Here is a 20599-nt window from a genome sequence, read left to right as displayed (position 1 = left end):
AAGTAAAAGGTAAAATCACCATAATCCTACTGGACCACTCCCTCATTAGAGAGGGACAATTAGCAGAGTCACCATGCTTTACGTGAGGGGTGAAGTTGAGAAAGAATTCTATCATGGCAACCTCATGTAATTGAACCCACATTGCTGGTGCCACCTAGTGTCATAGATCAGCTGTCCAGTTAACTGAGCTAATCTGACAAGGTAGCAAAGAAGGCATCTGGTATAATGGCCTTTCTTAGTCAGTGCATTGACTATAAGAGTTGGGATGTCATGCTGTAGCTGTACAGGACATTGTTGAGGCCACTTTTGGAATATTGTGTTCAATTTTGGTCTCCCTACTGTAAGAAAGATGTTGCAAAACTTGAAACAGTTCAGAAAAGAATTACAAGGATGTTGCCAAGGTTAGAGGGTTTGAGCTATAGGGAGGGGCTGAACAGGGTGGGACTATTTTCCCTGATGCATCAGAGGCTGAGGAGTGATTTTATATATGTTTATAAAATCATGAGGGCCATTGATAGGGTTAATAGTCAAAGTCTCTTCCCCAGGGTAAGGGAGTCAAAACCTAGAGGACACAGGTTTGATTTGATTTATTGTAGTCACATGTACCTAAGTACAATGAAAAGCTTTGTTTGTGAGCAGTACAGGCAAATCATGGTAAGCAAGGACATACAGATCATAGGGTGTTAAGACAGAGTGAGGCATACAGGTTACACTGCACAGTGCGCAAAGCAAGATCGACATTAACAACATTATTTGAAGTTAGAGAATCCATTCATCAGTCTAATAATAGCAGGGAAGAAGCTGTTATTGAATCTGTAAGTGCATGTGTTCAAGCTTCTGTATCTCCTGCCTGATGGAAGAGGTGGTAGGAGAGCATTACTGGGGTCAGATGAATCTTTGATGATGTTGGCAGCCTTTCCACAGCAATGAGCCATGTAAATGGAGCCCGTGGATGGAAGGAAGGCTTCTGTGATGGTTTGGTTGCTCACACGGGCTTCTGTAATTTCCTACAGTCCTGGGCAGAGGAATTGCAGGGCGTTATCTATCTAGATAGTATGCTTTCAAAGGTGCATCTTGTAAAGGTTGGTGAGGGTCCATATGGACACGCCAAATTTCTAAGCTGCCTGAAGAAGAAGAGGCATTGTTGTGCCTTTGTGACCATTACATCTTCATGAGAAGTCCAGGACAAGCTTTGAGTTATCATAACTCCGAGGAACTTGTCGTTCTTCGCCCTCTCAACCTCTACTCCGTTGATATAGATGGGGGGGGCTTGTTCTCCTCCTTTCTCTCTGAAGTCAATGATCAGTTCTTTTGCTTTGCTGATGCGGACCGAGACACTGTTGTCATTGCACGATGTCACCACACCCTCTATCTCCTTCCTGTATTCTGACTCACTGTTGTTTGATATCTATCCCACCACAGTGGTGTCGTCTACAAACTCGTAGATGGCATCGTTCGGAATGTGGCTACACAGTTGTGGGTGTACAGGGAGTACAGTAGGTGACTGAGAACATGTCCTTGGAGGGTTGCAATGTTCAGGTGATTGTGGAGGTTTAAGGTGAGAGGCGAAAAATCTAAAAGAGACCTTAGAGACCACATTTTCATGCAGCATATGTAATGAGCTGCCAGAGGAAGTAGTGGAGGCTGGTAGATTGACATCATTTAAAAGGCATCTGGACGAGTATGTAAATAGGAAGGGCTTAGAGGGATATGGGCCAAATGCTAGCAAATGGCACTAGATTAATTTAGAATTTCTGGTCAGCATGGACAAGTTGGACCGGAAGGTCTGTTTCTATGCTGTACAACTTCAAGAGTTAATAATCAAGTACAGAGCTTGCTAATTGTTGATAATAGACAAATATTGTCAAAAAGTATTTGTCTTGCACTCATCAGGCTTTACACTCCAGTACAAATATTGCTTTTGCCTTTCTATTGTGAAACTAAGTAAAGAGTACTCATGAAGCTTGCAATCAGTCCAGTTTAGTAATTTCCAAATCATTTTCAGTGATGAGAAATCAGATTACAGGTGATAATCTAGAAATTTGTTAAAAACATTCATTTTTTAGTTGCTGAAGCCATTTTCTGCTTTATATTAAAACTGCACCAGTTGTTGCTCTTAAATATGATTTGGAGGAGCTAGTGTTGAACTGGGGTGGACAAAGTTAAAAATCATACCACAACAGGTTATAGCCCAACAGGTTTATTCGGAATCACTAGCTTTCGGAGCGCTGTCTCTTTATCAGGTGGTTGTGAAACAGGACTATAAGGCACAGAATTTATAGCAAAAGGGTCACAGTGTCATGGAGCTGTAATGATATCTGAAAAAAATTTTAGATTGTCTTTCATCTTTTAGAATGAGATATACCAGCTTCATTTCTTTAATATGTAAATCTCAGAACTCCTTTCAAGTTACATTATCAAGATAGCTTCAGCTTTTCTAACAATAGATGTCATCTCAACTCAGACAATGCATTAAAGGTTTGAGATTAAAGTCTGTTTCCCCGTGTTGAGTCAGTGGGATTTACCAAATCTGACATGAATTTATGCAGTTTTTGAGCAAAATAAAACACAATTCTGCAAATACAAATTCACTCCATAAATCTACATGTGTATATGTGCAGGAGAGACAGAGTGAATGTATGTATGTGATTGTGTGCATGTGGGTGTGAGTGCATGTGAAAGAGTGTGTGTATGTATGTGTATAAGTTTGGTCATATATGTGAGAGTGTGATGGGGTATAAGCCTGTGAGGGGGTGCATGCGAGGGGTAAGTGCAGGGGTTTGCAGGTGTGTGCATATGAGACAGTCTCTGTGAGTGTGTGTGTGTGTGTGTGTGTGTGTGTTTGTAAGAGAGACAGAGTGTATAGTGCAGTGGGGTCACCTGTAGTGTGACATGAACCCAAGGTCTCGGTTGAGGCCATCCCCATAGGTATCAAACTTGATTATCAGGCTTTACTTGGCCACTTTGTGTTGTTGCATGTCCCTAAGTCTGTCTTGGAGGATGGTCACCCAAAAGTCCAAAGTCGAATGTCCTGGACAGCTGAAGAGTTCTCTGACTAGGAGGGAACGCTCCTGTCTGTTGATTGCTGTGCCGTATCCATTCATCCATGCCGTAGCCTTTGCTTGGTCTTGCCAATGTACCATGCCTCAGGGCATCCTTGCCTGCGGCGACTGAGATAGACAATGTTGGCCAAGTCACATGAGCAGCTGCTGCATTACTGGTGAGTGGTGTCCCCACGAGTAATGGTGGTATCTATGTCGACACTCTGACATGTCTTGTGTTGGTTGCCATGACAGGGTTGTTTGAGATTATAGTCGATGCTGCCTTGAAGGCTGGGCAGTTTGCTGTGAACGATGATCTGTTTGAGGTTTGGTGGTTGTTTAAAGGTGAGAAGTGGAGGTGTGGGGCAGGTCTTGTTGAGGTGCTTCTCCTCATTGATAATGTGTTGCAGGCTGGGAAGAACATGGCATAGATTTTTATCTCCCAGGAAGTACTGGACAAAAAATTGTACCCCATGTCTGTCTCCTGAGGAGGTCACTACGGTTTCTTGCTGTGGGACATTGAATGTGGGGATTGATGAGTTGAGTATCATACCCCATTCTTTATGAGGGCATCCCTGAGTACTTCCAAGTGCCTGTCACATTCCCCCTCATCTGAACAGATCCTGTGTATGTGTAAGGCTTGTCCATAGGGGATGGCTGTTTTAAGATGTTTCAGTGGAAGCCAGAGAATTGTAGCATCACGAGGTTATCCGTAGGTTTGTGGTAGAGTGAGGTGCTGAGGTGCCCATCCTTGATGAAGATGCATGTGTCCAAGAATGAGACAGATACTAAAGAATAGTCCATGGTAAGTTGGATGGTGGGATGAAGCTCATTGATATCACTGTGTAGTTGTTTCTTAAATATGTAATGGAAAGAGAAAGGTATAATTGCTTTTTCTGAAACCACCTAATTGTATTGGTTCAAGGCAGACTTTAGTTTCTGTGCTTATGCAAGTAAACTTAAGCTGAAACTTGAATTGTAACCTAACCCAGTGGATTTTGCAACTGAAGCAGAAATTGCTGGAGAAACTCAGCAGATCTATCAGCATCTGTGTCAAAAGCAGGAACTCTACCCCAAGGAGAGCAAGAGCTTTGGGCAGATTTTAAAAAAACACCACAATCATTCTCTAGCCAGAAACTTCACAGTTACATGTCAGGGAGTAATTTGAGATCAACATCTCGCAGTAGAACCTCAACACAAGGAAGGCCTCAATTAATACTAAATGTTGCGCAGTAAACTGATTGAACAAATATGTTTTCTCTGAAATGACTGCAATGAGGCAGAACCTGAAATGTTTAAAGAAAATTGCATGTCTTTATATAGAAAACAAACCTGATAAGTAATAATAGGCTATACAATTCCATTGTGTTGTGTCTAAAGACATAACCATGAAAGTGTACATAATAAGGACTCAGGATAGATTTCCTTTAAGAAAATAATACATGCAATAGGAAATATATGCAGAATATAGTGCTTAACATGGATGGTAGTAAAAGATACCTGGCCTGAATTTTCTTCCTAATGACAGAGATAGGACAACTTCTTGCCAGCTCAGCACTGCTTTGTAGTGTTTCCAAAACTCCAGAAATGTCTTGAAGTTGCTAGGAATTAAAGATTAATCTCCTGGAAATTGCTGTCAGGTGAAAAATCACAGCGGTACTATTTTTAAACCATTTCCTTTGAACATTGTTGCTTATTAGTTAGAAATGTACTGCAGATGGAAGATAATCTCTATTTGATGAACCAGCCAGGTGGGATCAAACTGGGGAACACACTGTGTGTGCTATTTTCTGAGGTAGACCACTCTGAGACTGACTAAAACTGGTTGTAGTCCTAAGGGAAAAGTAAGGTCCACATCTGTGCTACATGGTTGACAATGACTAAGAACCATTCTGTTGATAATATTGACATTAAAAAGGTCTATGTTTTGAGCTATACAGTGTGACGATTAATGCAAAAAGAATTAACATGTTGAGGGACAATTCCTTTGTTTTATGGGAGCTGTTGAGCATGAGCTTGCTGAAGCCGCTTTTCAAAAAGCTAAGGAATTGTGCAAAATATGTGGATGAATCTTTGAACATAATTTCAAAGAGTTCATAAACAGACTTTTGAAGATACATTCCTGACACTGAGTACTAATCCTGGTAAATAACATCAGATCTATAGAAAAAGAACCTTGAAAAAACAGATAGAAATTCATCTTAAATGGGAACCCAATGGGTTCATCTGCATTACCCATTATACATTCTTCTCAATATTCTATGTAAAGGGCAGCTTGTGAAATGTTTTGATGATGTCGCCCAAGGTGAATTTCTATCTTATGCATTATTCAAATTATGTGTTCCTTATTCAAACTTCTTCACCTGAAAAACAGAGCTCAGGAATATGGCAATAAAAGTAATAAATGTAATGACAGCAGTCAGCCTGGAATTTGCCACATGATCGACAGCTCTAAGGAATGAGATATTCACAGATGTATCTCTTCTCGGTACGGCACACCTCGTCAGACCATTTGCTTTGGCTGTTAATTGAAGCCACCACACAATTCTCACGTGTTCCCCCACGTGGCTCATTCCGATCCCAGTTGAAATAAGTAATCAGCAATCCATTCACATCAACAAATTTGCCCTCAGTGGTCATATCATTGACACCAATCCAGAACTCCCTGGCCCCAGTCACGCTCTTCTTGGCATAACTACGGAGGGAGTTAGCTTCATCACTGCTTCTGGGGATGCTCAAGGTCCCTCCCTGGGCAATACAGTCTTCATTTGCTGCATGGTAGCTCTTTGCACTTTTCGATGCCAGGTAGCACTTTTTGTGAATTTTTGTCCCTTTCAGACAAACTGGGAAGACAAAAAAAAAAATTGGTATTAATACTGACAAGCTCAAAATATCCTGAAGATATTTCACATGCATTTGCAGTGGGTTTATATTGGGAAATGGTAGAAGCCTGTAATAGGAATGGGAATGAATAGTTTGTAATTAAAATATTGTTATGAATACATATTCATATTTATGGACTATATGAAAACTGGAAGATATTGAGCAATTTGGACCCTTTCCAAATTATACCAGAGGTTTGAGGGAGGTATTCATACTGTCTCTTAGAAATTAGATCAAAGTTTTAATGTGGGCTCTGATTCACCTGCTGATTACAAAGAGTCAAATGACTTTGGAAAAATAGCCAAGCAAAGCTTTACAAAATAAGAGATGGGCTTTATTGCATTAATTACTAGAAATCTTGGCTTTGAAGAGACGATGGAGATCTTGTGCTGAAGGTTTTCTCACAACTCTTTCTGGATTTAACTTCTGGTTTACATACCTAGAGAACCACATAGAAAAACACAGAGGGAGGTTCGCATGTGGAATGAACTTTTTGAGTATTTGGTGGATGTGGGTCCAATTACAATGTTTAAAAAAACATTTGGATAGATACGTGAATAGGGAAGGTTTGAGGGATATGAGCCAGGAGCAGGCAGGTGGGACTAGCTTAGTTTGGGATTATGTTCAGCATGGACTGGATGGACCGAAGGGTTTGTTTCTATCCTGTATGACTCGATGACTGCATAGCACTTTCAAAGGTTCAGGAAGGCTGCAAATCCCTTTCCCTCCCTCTCTTCGCTGAAGTCTTTAGGAACTTGATAAAGTTTCTATATTTCAGTAGTTTGATTATTTTGTAAATCCTGAGAAGCAGATCTGTGACTGCTATCCAAAGACTTGGATCAAGCTTGATTGATTCCCATCCACATCAAAGCACTAATTGTTAGATCTTCCATTGGTCTACAGCTATCAGTGGTTCAAATTGGTCAATAATGAACACCTTTAAACATTAGAATTCAGTAAAATCTATATTTTGTTTTTTAGACCATTTGACAATAAGGGGTTTTCCTTCACTCTCATTAAAGGATCATCTCTGCAGAGTCTTTGTTAACTTTTGTGTTATGTGGATGCAGCTGTTTGGAATTAAAAAGGGGAAATTAATCTAATTCTGGACTGTAGCTGATATTAGCAAGTTGTGTAAATTGTTTTAAGAATGGGTTTGGTTTTACATACAATGATTACTTTGGACAGCAGCAGAGAAGGGAAACAATTGGCCTTTTTGATGATTGAGTTAAACATTTATACTACAAAGGTAATACACAGAAAAATGAGGCATGATTACCAGCACATTTCTTTCAATACAATCGGTATAACAATAACTGTAATACCATTTTCCTGAATGTATCTGCATTCAGAATGGAAATACAGACCACATCTCACTCTAACACAGTAGGATTACTTACCAGTCTGCAGTGCTTGCATTTCTTTAAGTGAATTGACTTCTCGCCATAGTTTGTCAATTTCATTCCTCAAATCGTCCTTGCCTGTGGGGTTTAAACACAAAATTTAGAAAAAAATATATTCTTGAAAGTTTAGACTGAAACTTAAAAAGAACAACAGGAAAGGTTGGGGAAAAACTCTCTAATTAGCACACTTGACCAAAACAACAGGCCTCACTTTCTGCAGTCATTCATTTTAATATTATGCAGCACTGTAATTTTCCATTATAATTAGTAATAAGAGGCTTCACTCACTTTGTGACACTTTCCACATTTTTATGACATTTCAATCTGCAATGAAAGTTTCTTAATCATTTTGCTTTCATTTAGAAAATATTACCAAAATTTGGGAAAAGGCCGTTACTTAAGAGCTCAAGCTTCGCTTTACACAAAGTGCAATACAGTTTGGTAAACGGCACTGTGGGGTGCCTCACCACACTTACAGATTCTATTTGCAATTCACAATTTACATTTGCATATGACGTGACAGGTTCTACACGTGTTCCAGCCCCTCAGGCAGGAGGTGTCTAGATGGTAGCTCTTCTCCATTGCGCCTTTCTGACAGCGGCCCCAACCTTTTTTTTGTCCTTCACACAGCAAGCTGTGTCAGTCTGCTGCATTCAGTGATGGATAACACTTTGTACTGAAAGATGTGTCACTACATAGAACATAGAACAGTACAGCACAGTACAGGCCACTCAGCCCTCGATGTTGTGCTAGCCTTTTATCCTACTCTAAGATCAAACTAACCTACATACCCTTCATTTTACTATCATTCATGTGCCTATCCAAGAGTCACTTAAAGGTCCATAAGAAGAGATGGTAGGTAATGAGTGAGAAAGAAAAATCCCAGAGCCGTCTCTCAGGTTAGGGTGAGCCAAGCGTGGAAATTCACGAGAAGTGGGCTCACACCCAGCTTTGGCTCAGATAAGGAAACATTTCTTCACTCGCAGAATGGTCAGTCTGTGGAAATTATTCACGTCATTGAGTATACTTCAGAAAGAGACTGATAACATTTATTAGATATTAAAGGAATCAAGTGGTATAGAGAGAAAGCAGAAATATAGTGTTGAGATAAAGGATCTGCCATGATCATATTGAGCAGGATCAATCGACCAAATGGATTACTCTGAATATAGTTGGAACTTTGATGATAAAATGTGCAAAAAAAAGGTTTTTTTCAAGTATTTATGGCGACGTCCTGACAAGAATGAAGTAAAGAGTGCTATTCCGGTTGGCAATCAGTAACTAGTGATGTGCCTCAGGGATCAGTGTTGGGACTGCAGTTGTTTACAAGTTATATAGACGATTTGGAGTTGGAGACCATTTGTAGTGTGTTGAAGTTTGTGGATGACACTAAGATGAGTGGTTGAGGAAAGTGTGCAGAGGACTCTGAAAGTTTGCAGAGGGATATAGATAGTTTAACTGAGTGAGCAAAGGTCTGGCAGTTGGAGTACAATGTTGATAAATGTAAAGACATCTATTTTGGTAAGTAGAACACTAAAATAGGACGATTATTTAAACAGTAAAAAATTGCAGCATGTTGCTGTGCAAAGGGACTTGGGTGCCCTTGTGCATGAATCACAGAAGGTTGGTGTGGAGGTGCAGCAGGTAATTAAGAAGGCAAATGGAATTTTGTCCTTCATTGCTAAAGGGTTTGAGGTTAAAAGCAGGAAAATTATGTTGCAGCTGTACACGGTGCTGGTGAGGTCACACCTGAAGCACTGTGTGCAGTTTTGGTCTCCTTACTTGAAAAAGGATGTAGTGGCACTGGAGAGAGTGCAGAGGAAATTCACTAGATTGATTCCCGAGTTGAAAGAGTTGGCTTATGAGGAGAGATGGAGTAGACTGGGATTATACTCATTTAGAAGAATGAGGGGGGGATCTTAGACATAATTATGAAAGGAATAGATAAGACAGAAGCAGAGAGGGTTTTTTTTCCTACTGGCGGGTGAAACTAGAACTAGACGCCATAGCCTCAAAATAAGGGGAAGCAGATTTAGGAGTGAATTGAGGAAGAATTTTATCACCCAAAGTGTGAAATTCCCTGCCCAGTGAAGTAGTTTAGGCTTCCTCATTGCATGTTTTTAAAGTTAAGATAAATGAATTTTTGAATAGTAAGGAAATTAAGGGTTATGGTGAGACCATGGGGAAGTGGATCTGAGGCCATTAAAAGATCAGCCATGACCTTATTGAATGACGGAGCGGAGTCTTAGGGCCAGATGGGCTACTCCTGCTCCTGATTCTTATGTTCTTATGAATAACTGCTTCATGTTTCAGCATACTTGAATTCCACACACTGACCACCCTATTTGTGAAAAAATATTTCCTCATCTCGGCCGAAGATGGGCAGTTCATGTTTTGTACCACAAGGTGGTGCTTTAACACTGGATGGTGCCAAAGATAGCTCCAATCTGAATATTTTGATTCACTAACACAAGGAGTGTGTTCATTGCTTTTCACACCAAAGAACACCAATTGAAGCCAACACAAGCATGAAGAACAACCATGCCACTTCCACTGAGACACTGTACAGCCTTTCAGCCTCAACACTGAGTTCAACGCTTTCATATCATAACTGTCTCTCTCATTTCCTTGGGTAGAAAATGCTGGCCATGGTTCTGCTGTCATCACGAACAAATTGGCCATGCTAAATTGTCCATAGTGTTAGGTAAGGGGTAAATGTAGGGGTATGGGTGGGTTGCGCTTCGGCGGGTCGGTGTGGACTTGTTGGGCTGAAGGGCCTGTTTCCACACTGTAAGTAATCTAATCTAATCTAATCTAAACTCCTCTGGACCCACTGTCTGTTTCCTCACTTGCCCTAGAGCCAATTCCTCTTGTCTTGTACCTTGATCTACCTTCTCCTTTAATGGCAGAAGGCAATTGAACCAAGAAGTATACTCCAGATGATCGTGCAGCATCCTCATCTAAACCCAATGTATTTAGAATTACAGAGTGGATATAGCAGAGGCCATTCAGCCCATTGTATCCATACCAGGCAATCCCACCATTTCCTCCCACTGCCCTGCAAATCCTTCTTTATTATTCCAGCACATACATAAGTACTTGCTTTTTGCACTGTCTTTAATATGTTAGCCATCCTGAGGCAAATGTCAAAAAGGAGAAAGTGAGGACTGCAGATGCTGGAGATCAGAGCTGTAAATGTGTTGCTGGAAAAGCGCAGCAGGTCAGGCAGCATCCAAGGAGCAGGAGAGTCGACGTTTCGGGCATAAGCCCTTCTTCAGGAAACGTCGACTCTCCTGCTCCTTGGATGCTGCCTGACCTGCTGCACTTTTCCAGCAAACATTTTCAGCAAATGTCAAAAACACTACTACGCAACATTTGTTGTCAAGCTGCACTAAGAGATGTTAGGATAGTGACTAATACCTGAGTCAGGGAGGTAGGCTTTAACGAGGGGAATCAGGAGGTGGATAGGTTTGGCGGGGTAGTCCCAGAGTTTATGTGGGCTGAGACAACAGCCACCAGCAGTGCAGCAATAGAAACAGGGATGAGCTAGCAGCCTGGAGGTGATGGCAAAAGGTTATCTCCTGCAACTGCACCACCTAGAACAACATGCATAAGACTGCTGCAGACGCAGCTCCAAGTGACCTGAGTACTGAGTTGGAAATCTATCTGAAAACACCTTTGATGGTGAAGATATTCCATGTATAATGTAGAATAATGGTGAGTTGAGCTGACACATATTCATCCACAATGGTACGCTTTCCTTTATTGGTCAGAGTATTGAGTGTGGGAGTTGGGATGTCATGGTGCGGCTGTACAGGACATTGGTTAGGCCACTGTTGGAATATTGCATGCAATTCTGGTCTCCTTTCTATCAGAAAGATGTTGTGAAACTTGAAAGGGTTCAGAAAAGAATTACAAGGATGTTGTCAGGATTGGAGGATTTGAGCTTTAGGAGAAATTGAATAGGCTAGGGCTGTTTTCCCTGGAGCATTGGAGGCTAAGGCGTGACCTTATAGAGGTTTATAAAATCATAAGGGGCATGGATAGGATAAATAGACAAAGTCTTTTCCCTGGGGTGGGGGAGTCCAGAACTAGAGGGCATAGGTTGAGGGTGAAAGTGGAAAGATATAAAAGAGACCTACAGGGCAACTTTTTTTATGCAGAGGGTGGTACATGTATGGAATTAGCTGCCAGAAGAAGTGGTGGAGGCTAGTGCAATTGCAACATTTAAAAGGCATCTGGATGGGTATATGAACAGGAAGTGTTGGGAGGGATATGGGCTGGGTGCTGGCAGGTGGGACTAGATTGGGTTGGGATATCTGGTTGGCATGAACAAGTTGGACCAAAGGGTTTGTTTCCATGCTTTACATCTCTATGACTCTCTGACTCTGTCCTTCCAAGCTAACCAAAGCAGTGATTGCAATGTACCAGTTTCTGAACTGAGTGACAGTCACTGAGCTTCATCCTTGTGTGTAAATATTGTATGTATGGTTATATTGGACGTTGTTGAGTAGGTGGAGCAGTTGGAGCAGTTAACCCCTCCCTGCAAACAACTGCGAGGTGTCTCTGAGGAGGTAATGATCCTACACTGCGCATTTTATTCTTTTTCTTTGCCTGTGAGTTATTCCAGAAGGAAGCAAAGCTGCTCACCTGGTAAATGTCAATCACTACAGCTTGTGATTATTGAGTTTAAAGGGGTTAATGATAACTCAATCACAGGTTAACACATCCCCTTCAAAGCAAAAGCAGAAAACTAATTATAACAAACCCAGAGACAATAGTTCCATGCAGCTCCCTGCAAGCCAACAAAGAATTGAAGAAAACTCTTGATGAGGGACAAATAGTCTATAAACCTTTAATTCAATAGCTCCAGAGCCCCTGTCCAACACAAACTGCATTGCACAAGAAGCTAATGCCTGATTAAAGCATGACATTCAAGGAAGAGCAACAGTGTAAAGGCAGGAATAATTTGTTCAAGTTAATGGAGTTGAGAATAGGGCAGGGCTTCACAAACTGGGGAGGCTGGTGGAATCAGGACCCTATGCTCTCATAGCAATCACCCCCTCCCCAGCACACACAATTCTCACTGAGAGATTGTGGCATGTGGGTCGCACTGGGACTCAGTTAGAGAAGCACTGCGCTTGAGTTTGAAAGTAGTGGTGTTGCCTTTCGCACAGCCTTGGCAAATGGCAGAAGACGCTGAACACATGAGCCACAGATTTTTTTTAAAAATGCATAAAAATGCCAGTAAGCGCAGGGGGACCTCCAACAGGACTGTCTGTGTCTGTAGGCAAAGAAACAGAGCTCGCCTCTTGAGTCTTCGAAAGAATTAAGGGACTCAAAAAGCACTGAGACCTGCTGAGGTTCCTCCAGTGCTTTCTGTCTTTATTTCTGAGAAACTGGAGTAGGCCATTCGGCCCTTTGAGCCCCGTCTGTCGTTCAATACGATCATGGCTGAATGTTAGATCCTACAGTACTCTGCTTTTAAAGAATGCAAGATCCAAGCAGGAATTTTAGGGTCACTTTTAACCTGAGCTGACATGCGAGCAGCTGACAGCTCTCCTCGATTGAATTCAGGGGAATAAACATTGTTCAGGATATCTACCCAGTTTTAAACTCGGTCCTGCAGGACAGGGCAGGTTAAAATTCAGCCCAACTCTTGGAAATAAGTAGCCTCTCTTTGCTAGGCTGAAGGGGGAAAAAAATGTGATTAATGCTGGATCTGCATCAGATTCAAGGCGACCGAGAACGACACTGTTTCCCTGAGTTAATTGGTGGCAAAAACATTGCAGTGTGAGTTCAGTGTAGTGTTTTTGACTGTGAAAACATTCAGTTTGCACGAGTTAAAGATGAAAGGAAATGCAAGTCTGAAACGGTAAGGTAAAAATCTTCTAGGAGAAAGGGAGGACTGCAAATGCTGGAGATCAGAAGAAGGGGTTATGCCCGAAACATCGATTCTCCTGTTCCTCGGATGCTGCCTGACCTGCTTTTCCAGCAACACATTTTCAGCTCTGAAACTGTAAGGTACTCATTATAAATCTTCCAAGTGACAGACACGATTGAACAGTAAATATGAACCCAACGAATTAAAGCTGGTTGACGTTATTTTGTTTAATTCATTGGTTACATGCAGGGAGATACTTAAAGACCTGTCCCTTACTTTTATTTAATTTTCATCTTCTATTTAGCGTTCTGCTTCTTTTACCAAGCGGCGGAATGTGGATACATCAGAGCTCCGATGGACAAGGCTAACTTTCCACCTTGGCCCTTTACACCCGCACACCGCAAGACGTGGAAAGCAGAAATGGAACTTTGCATTACCTTTCCCAGACTTTGACGCTTTGGATCTGGACTGGGCTGCAGTCAAAGTTATCATTGCCACCGCAACACAGAGGATAGAGAGGAGCTTTGCCGCAGCCATAGCGAAATCCCGAATCCACTTGATGACAGGGTTAGATCCCAGTGGAAGAGGGGGGAGGAGGGGGGGGGGGATTTAAATCAAAGTGCAGAGTTGACAGCCTAGAGAAGCAGAGATTAAGGTGAACGTCTTACACATATATATAAAGAGAGAGAGAGAGAGGCGGTGACGTCTCTGACCGGCTCTTGTGTGCAATATTGGCACGAACACAGTCCTTTCATGCTTATGCTGAGCTCCTTCACCCACTCACACATCGAATGTCCTTGTCTTTTATTATTATTATTAGTTACATTCCTTTGGTTACTTAATCGTATTTTCTGTTTACACCCGTCATGTGTGTGTGTCCTCAAATGTGTTTATGCAGGAACCCATACTTCCTGTGTTACTTCCTTTAGTGAGGAGCAGGACATTTTCACTGAAGGCGAAAGTGAGGTCGACTGATGCTGGAGATTGGAGGCAAGATTAGAGTGTACAACGTTACGAAGCACACAACCCCAGATTATAGTCCAACAGGTTTAATTGGAAGCACGATCTTTCAGAGTTTAGTTCCTTTATCAGGTAGTGATAAAAGAAGCAGCGCTCCAAAAGCTAGTGCTTCCAATTAAACCTGTTGGACTATAACTTGATTTGGAGATGCCGGTGTTGGACTGGGATGTACAAAGTTAAAAGTCCAGGTTATAGTCCAACAGGTTTAATCGGAAGCACACTAGCTTTCTGTGCACTGCTCCATCATTAGGTAGTTGTGACTATAACCTGGTGTTGTGTGATTTTTAACATTGTACACCCCAGTCCAACACCTGAATCTCCATGCAGGTCAGGCAGCATCCAAGGAACAGGAAATTCGACGTTTCGGGCCAGAGCCCTGCATCCTGATGAGGGGTTCTGGCCCGAAACGTCGAATTTCCTGTTCCTTGGATGCTGCCTGACCTGCTGTGCTTTAACCAGCAACCCATTTTCAGCTCTGATCTCCAGCATCTGCAGACCTCACTTTTTACCTGAATCTCCATATCAAGATTAGAATGGTGCTGGAAAAGTACAGTAAGTTAGGCAGTGTCTGAGGAGCAGAAGAATTGACGTTTTGGGCAAAAGCCCTTCATCAGGAATGAGGGCATTATTACATTGGTGACCTGGGTCTCAGTTGGTTGCAATCTTATCAAAAGGCCCTGGGTTCAAATCCCACTGCAGAGCGGAGGGAGGAGCATTGTGACATTAAGCCATGACTCTCTGAGAATTAACTTGTTCAAGCATGTAATGACACATCTAGAGAAGGCGGGACTTGAACCCTGGCCTTCCAGCCCAGGAGTAAGGGCACTGCCACTGTGTCACAGGAGCTCCTTTAAATCAAGTGGTTCAGACTGTCCCCTGCCCCCAGGGACAGCAGAGATTTGAACCTAGACTTTGCATCCCCGAAGGAGGGTCATGACCACAGTGCCACAAAAGCCCTTGTATAGAGACTTTACACTGGCTACCCTTATGTTCCCATAGAGATTTTACAATGGCTACCCTTATGTTCCCATGGAGATTTTGCACGGGCCATTCTTATGGTCCCGTAGAGATTTTACACTGGTCACTCTTATATTCCCATAGAGATTTTACACTGGCTATTCATATGTTCCCATAGAGATTTTACACTGGCTCTTATGTTCCCATGGAGATTTTACACTGGTCACTGTTATGTTCCCATAGAGATTTTACACTGGCTACTCTTATGTTCACACAGAGATCTTACACTGGCCACTCTTATGTTCCCATAGAGATTTTACACTGGCCACTCTTATGTTCCCATGGAGATTTTTCACTGGCCACTCTTATATTCCCATAGAGATTTTACACTGGCCATTCTTATGTTCACGTAGAGATTTTAAACTGGCCATTCTTATGTTCCCAGAGAGATTTTACACTGGCCACTGTTATGTTCCCACAGAGATTTTACACTGGCCACTCTTATGTTCCCAAAGAGATTTTAAACTGGCTACTCTTATGTTCCCATAGAGATTTTACACTGGCCACTCTTATGTTCCCATGGCGATTTTACACTGGCCACTCTTATGTTCCCATGGAGATTTTACACTAGCCACTCTTATGTTCCCATAGAGATTTTACACTGGCTACTCTTATGTTCCCACGGAGATTTTACACTGGCTACTCTTATGTTCCCATAGAGATTCTACACTGGCTACTCCTATGTTCTCATTGAGATTTTACACTGGCTACTCTTATGTTCCCATGGAGATTTTACACTGGCCACTCTTATGTTCCCACAGAGATTTTACACTGGCTACTCTTATGTTCCCATAGAGATTTTTCACTGGTCACTCTTATGTTCCCAAAGAGATTTTACACTGGCCTCTCTTATGTTCCCATAGAGATTTTACACTGGCTACTCTTATGTTCCCACGGAGATTTTACACTGGCTACTCTTATGTTCCCATGGAGATTTTACACTGGCCACTCTTATGTTCCCACAGAGATTTTACACTGGCTACTCTTATGTTCCCATAGAGATTTTTCACTGGTCACTCTTATGTTCCCAAAGAGATTTTACACTGGCCTCTCTTTTGTTCCCATAGAGATTTTACACTGGCTACTCTTATGTTCCCATGGAGATTTTACACTGGTCACTCTTATGTTCCCAAAGAGATTTTACACTGGCCTCTCTTATGTTCCCATAGAGATTTTACACTGGCTACTCTTATGTTCCCATAGAGATTTTTCACTGGTCACTCTTATGTTCCCATGGAGATTTTACACTGGCCACTCTTATGTTCCCACGGAGATTTTACACTGGCTACTCTTATGTTCCCATAGAGATTCTACACTGGCTACTCCTATGTTCTCATTGAGATTTTACACTGGCTACTCTTATGTTCCCACGGAGATTTTACACTGGCTACTCTTATGTTCCCAAAGAGATTTTACACTGGCCACTCTTATGTTCCCATAGAGATTTTACACTGGCTACTCTTATGTTCCCACGGAGATTTTACACTGGCTACTCTTATGTTCCCATGGAGATTTTACACTGGCCACTCTTATGTTCCCACAGAGATTTTACACTGGCTACTCTTATGTTCCCATAGAGATTTTTCACTGGTCACTCTTATGTTCCCAAAGAGATTTTACACTGGCCACTCTTATGTTCCCATAGAGATTTTACACTGGCTACTCTTATGTTCCCACGGAGATTTTACACTGGCTACTCTTATGTTCCCATGGAGATTTTACACTGGCCACTCTTATGTTCCCACAGAGATTTTACACTGGCTACTCTTATGTTCCCATAGAGATTTTTCACTGGTCACTCTTATGTTCCCAAAGAGATTTTACACTGGCCTCTCTTTTGTTCCCATAGAGATTTTACACTGGCTACTCTTATGTTCCCATGGAGATTTTACACTGGTCACTCTTATGTTCCCAAAGAGATTTTACACTGGCCACTCTTATGTTCCCACAGAGATTTTACACTGGCTACTCTTATGTTCCCATAGAGATTTTACACTGGCTACTCTTATGTTCCCATAGAGATTTTTCACTGGTCACTCTTATGTTCCCAAAGAGATTTTACACTGGTCACTCTTATGTTCCCATAGAGATTTTAAACTGGCTACTCTTATGTTCCCATGGAGATTTTACACTGGTCACTCTTATGTTCCCATAGAGATTTTACACTGGTCACTCTTATGTTCCCATGGAGATTTTACACTGGCTACTCTTATGTTCGCATAGAGATTTTTAATCACTGGCTACTCTTATGTTCCCATAGAGATTTTGCACTGGCTACTCTTATGTTCCCATGGAGATTTTACACTGGCCACTCTTATGTTCCTATGGAGATTTTACACTAGCCACTCTTATGTTCCCGTAGCGATTTTACACTGGCCACTCTTATGTTCCCATAGAGATTTTACACTGGCCACTCTTATGTTCCCAAAGAGATTTTACACTGGCTACTCTTATATTCCCAAAGAGATTTTACACTGGTCACTCTTATGTTCCCATAGAGATTTTAAACTGGCTACTCTTATGTTCCCATGGAGATTTTACACTGGCCACTCTTATGTTCACACAGAGATTTTACACTGGCCACTCTTATGTTCCCACAGAGATTTTACACTGGTCACTCTTATGTTCCCAAAGAGATTTTACACTGGCCACTCTTATGTTCCCAAAGAGATTTTACACTGGCTACTCTTATGTTCCCATAGAGATTTTACACTGGCTACTCTTATGTTCCCACAGAGATTTTACGCTTGTCACTCTTATGTTCCCATAGAGATTTTACACTGGCCACTCTTATGTTCCCACGGAGATTTTACACTGGCCACTCTTATGTTCCCATGGAGATTTTACACTGGCCTCTCTTATGTTCCCATAGAGATTTTACACTGGCTACTCTTATATTCCCTTAGAGATGTTGCACTGGTCACTCTTATGTTCCCAAAGAGATTTTACACTGGCCACTCTTATGTTCCCATAGAGGTTTTACACTGGCCATTCTTTTGGTCCCATAGAGATTCTACACTGGCTACTCTTATGTTCCCACGGAGATTTTACACTGGCTACTCTTATATTCCCATAGAGATTTTACACTGGTCACTCTTATGTTCCCATACAGATTTTACACTGGCTACTCTTATGTTCCCATAGAGATTTTACACTGGCTACTCTTATGTTCCCATGGAGATTTTACACTGGTTATTGTTATGTTCCCATAGAGATTTTACAATGGCTACTCTTATATTCCCATAGAGATTTTAAACTGGCTACTCTATGTTCCCACGGAGATTTTACACTGACCACCCTTATGTACCCATAGAGATTTTACACTGGCTACTCTTATATTCCCATAGAGATTTTACACTGGCTACTCTTATGTTCCCATAGAGATTTTACACTGGCTACTCCTATATTCCCATAGAGATTTTACACTGACCATTCTTATGTTCCCATAGAGATTTTACACTGGCTACTCTTATGTTCTGTTAAAAATAGTCAGAACGCCTTCTCCAGCAAGCCTGATACCTTGCTGTCACTCGATTCTCTCTCGAATAAAGCAGTCTGTTTCTTAAAATCTGACCTGGTGTCTCATTCCTCCGAAACGAACACGGGGACCGTAGAACCGTCCTAACAGTTCCCATAGAGATTTTACACTGGCCACTCTTATGTTCCCATAGAGATTTTACACTGGCTATTCTTATGTTCCCATAGAGATTTTACACTGGCTACTCCTATGTTCCCATAGAGATTTTACACTGGCCACTCTTATGTTCCCATGGAGATTTTACACTGGCCACTCTTATGTCCCCATAGAGATTTTACACTGGCTACTCTTGTGTCCCCATAGAGATTTTACACTGGCCATTCTTATATTCCCATAGAGATTTTACACTGGCCCCTCTTATGTTCCCACAGAGATTTTACACTGGCTACTCTTATGTTCTCTCATGTGGGTGCAAAAGTTCTCAAGACACTTCTTTGAAGAAGAGCATGGGAGTGATCCTGTGTAGCTTGTAAGTCAGAACTCCCAAGTGGGGTCATAAGCTGATGTTTTGGGGTTGCGGACTCTGAGGTGGCAACAGAAGCCCAGAGTGAGTTATAACAACTGTCCCCTCTCCCTTATCCTCCCCCAATAAGGCCAGCTTTTATTGTCTCCTCCTGTCCCATCCCTCTCTGACACATTTCACAAGGGGGTCATAACAATTTTCACGCTTCAAACTGGGTTCATAATGGGCAAAATGTTTGGGAAACACTGCAAGAAACTGAGGATTTATTCCTTCAGCAACATAGCTTTAACAAAAACCCACCCATCTCATCCTCATTGCAGATTGGCTGACGTGTTTTCTCCATTACACTTCACTGTGACCTGTTTTGTGATGTCCTAAGGTAGTTCTTCCAGAAAATAGGGCCAGGAATAGGCCATTTAGCTCATTGAGCTTGTTCCACACGTTTAATTTCACAATGTGTCGATTTTTACCCATACTCTCCCCATAACCCTCAATACCATCGAGAATCAAATATTTGTCAACCTCTGGGTTACATATACTCAAAGATTGAGGATTATTGCTGCTGCTTGAGGCTATTGTTAAAGGTACTGTTGATAAGCAATATCTCTAATTGCTCAGTGATAACGGGAAATTAAAATGAAACAGAAAACAGGAAGGAGGAATGCAGAACAGGAATGGGTGATATGGGGAGAAGAGAAAAGGCTGTCAATGTGAGGCTTTTTCCAGAAATCCCAGACAGCAGGAACTGAGGTGGGAACTGACTGGAAACTCGAGAAACATAATGGTCAAATGAGTGACATCACCGTTATTTATTGGTGGAAATGTGGAGGTAGATAAATATTGCAAACAAGGGTCCTAACATTGCAGAAATGAGTAGTGCATATTTGGAGGAAATCTTTTGTCACATGTGGAAAGGAAGAGATTTGAAAGTAAGAACAGAAATTCATAGATGCAATTTTTTTGATCTCTCCTTGTCGGACTGCCCTGCCATCACAGAAGTCAGTCTGATAAACCTTCACCACTCTGACTCTCTAACAAGTATAGATAAAGAGATGAAAAAAGTGTGTGGAATGGCATGTGTGGTCTCACGATATGTGCAACAGAATTTCTTTTATTATTTCATAGATGTAGGCAATGCTGGCGAAACCATGACAGATTATCCGAGCCTAATTGGCCAGAGGGCAGCTACAAGTCAACCATGCTGGCCAAACCAAGTAAGGAAGGCAGATATCCTTCCCTACAGACCATTAGTAAATCCCCAGTTGGGTTTTTATGACAATCAGCAGTGGTTAAAATGAGGACTTTATTGAATTCAAATGCCTTGATCTATTCTGGTGGGATTCAAAGCCA

At 41.7% G+C, this 20599-nt stretch overlaps 1 protein-coding gene across 1 annotated transcript; it reads right to left on the bottom strand.

Annotated features, from left to right (window-relative positions):
* Window positions 1-572: 572 nt before the first annotated feature.
* Window positions 573-13907, bottom strand: LOC132823867 (tetranectin-like protein). The gene is made up of 3 exons (XM_060837943.1): window positions 13649-13907; window positions 7325-7405; window positions 573-5884 (listed from the first exon to the last, which is right to left on the bottom strand). The coding sequence occupies exons 1-3, from the start codon at window positions 13746-13748 to the stop codon at window positions 5493-5495; spliced, it is 573 nt and encodes a 190-aa protein (XP_060693926.1). The 5' UTR covers window positions 13749-13907; the 3' UTR covers window positions 573-5492.
* Between the last annotated feature and the right edge of the window lie 6692 nt (window positions 13908-20599).

The sequence above is a fragment of the Hemiscyllium ocellatum genome, chromosome 17 (genome assembly GCF_020745735.1).
Source record: "Hemiscyllium ocellatum isolate sHemOce1 chromosome 17, sHemOce1.pat.X.cur, whole genome shotgun sequence".
Taxonomy (NCBI): Eukaryota; Metazoa; Chordata; class Chondrichthyes; order Orectolobiformes; family Hemiscylliidae; genus Hemiscyllium; species Hemiscyllium ocellatum.
Note: the sequence above shows the minus strand (reverse complement) of the source record. Positions and strands in the feature narration are given on the sequence as shown.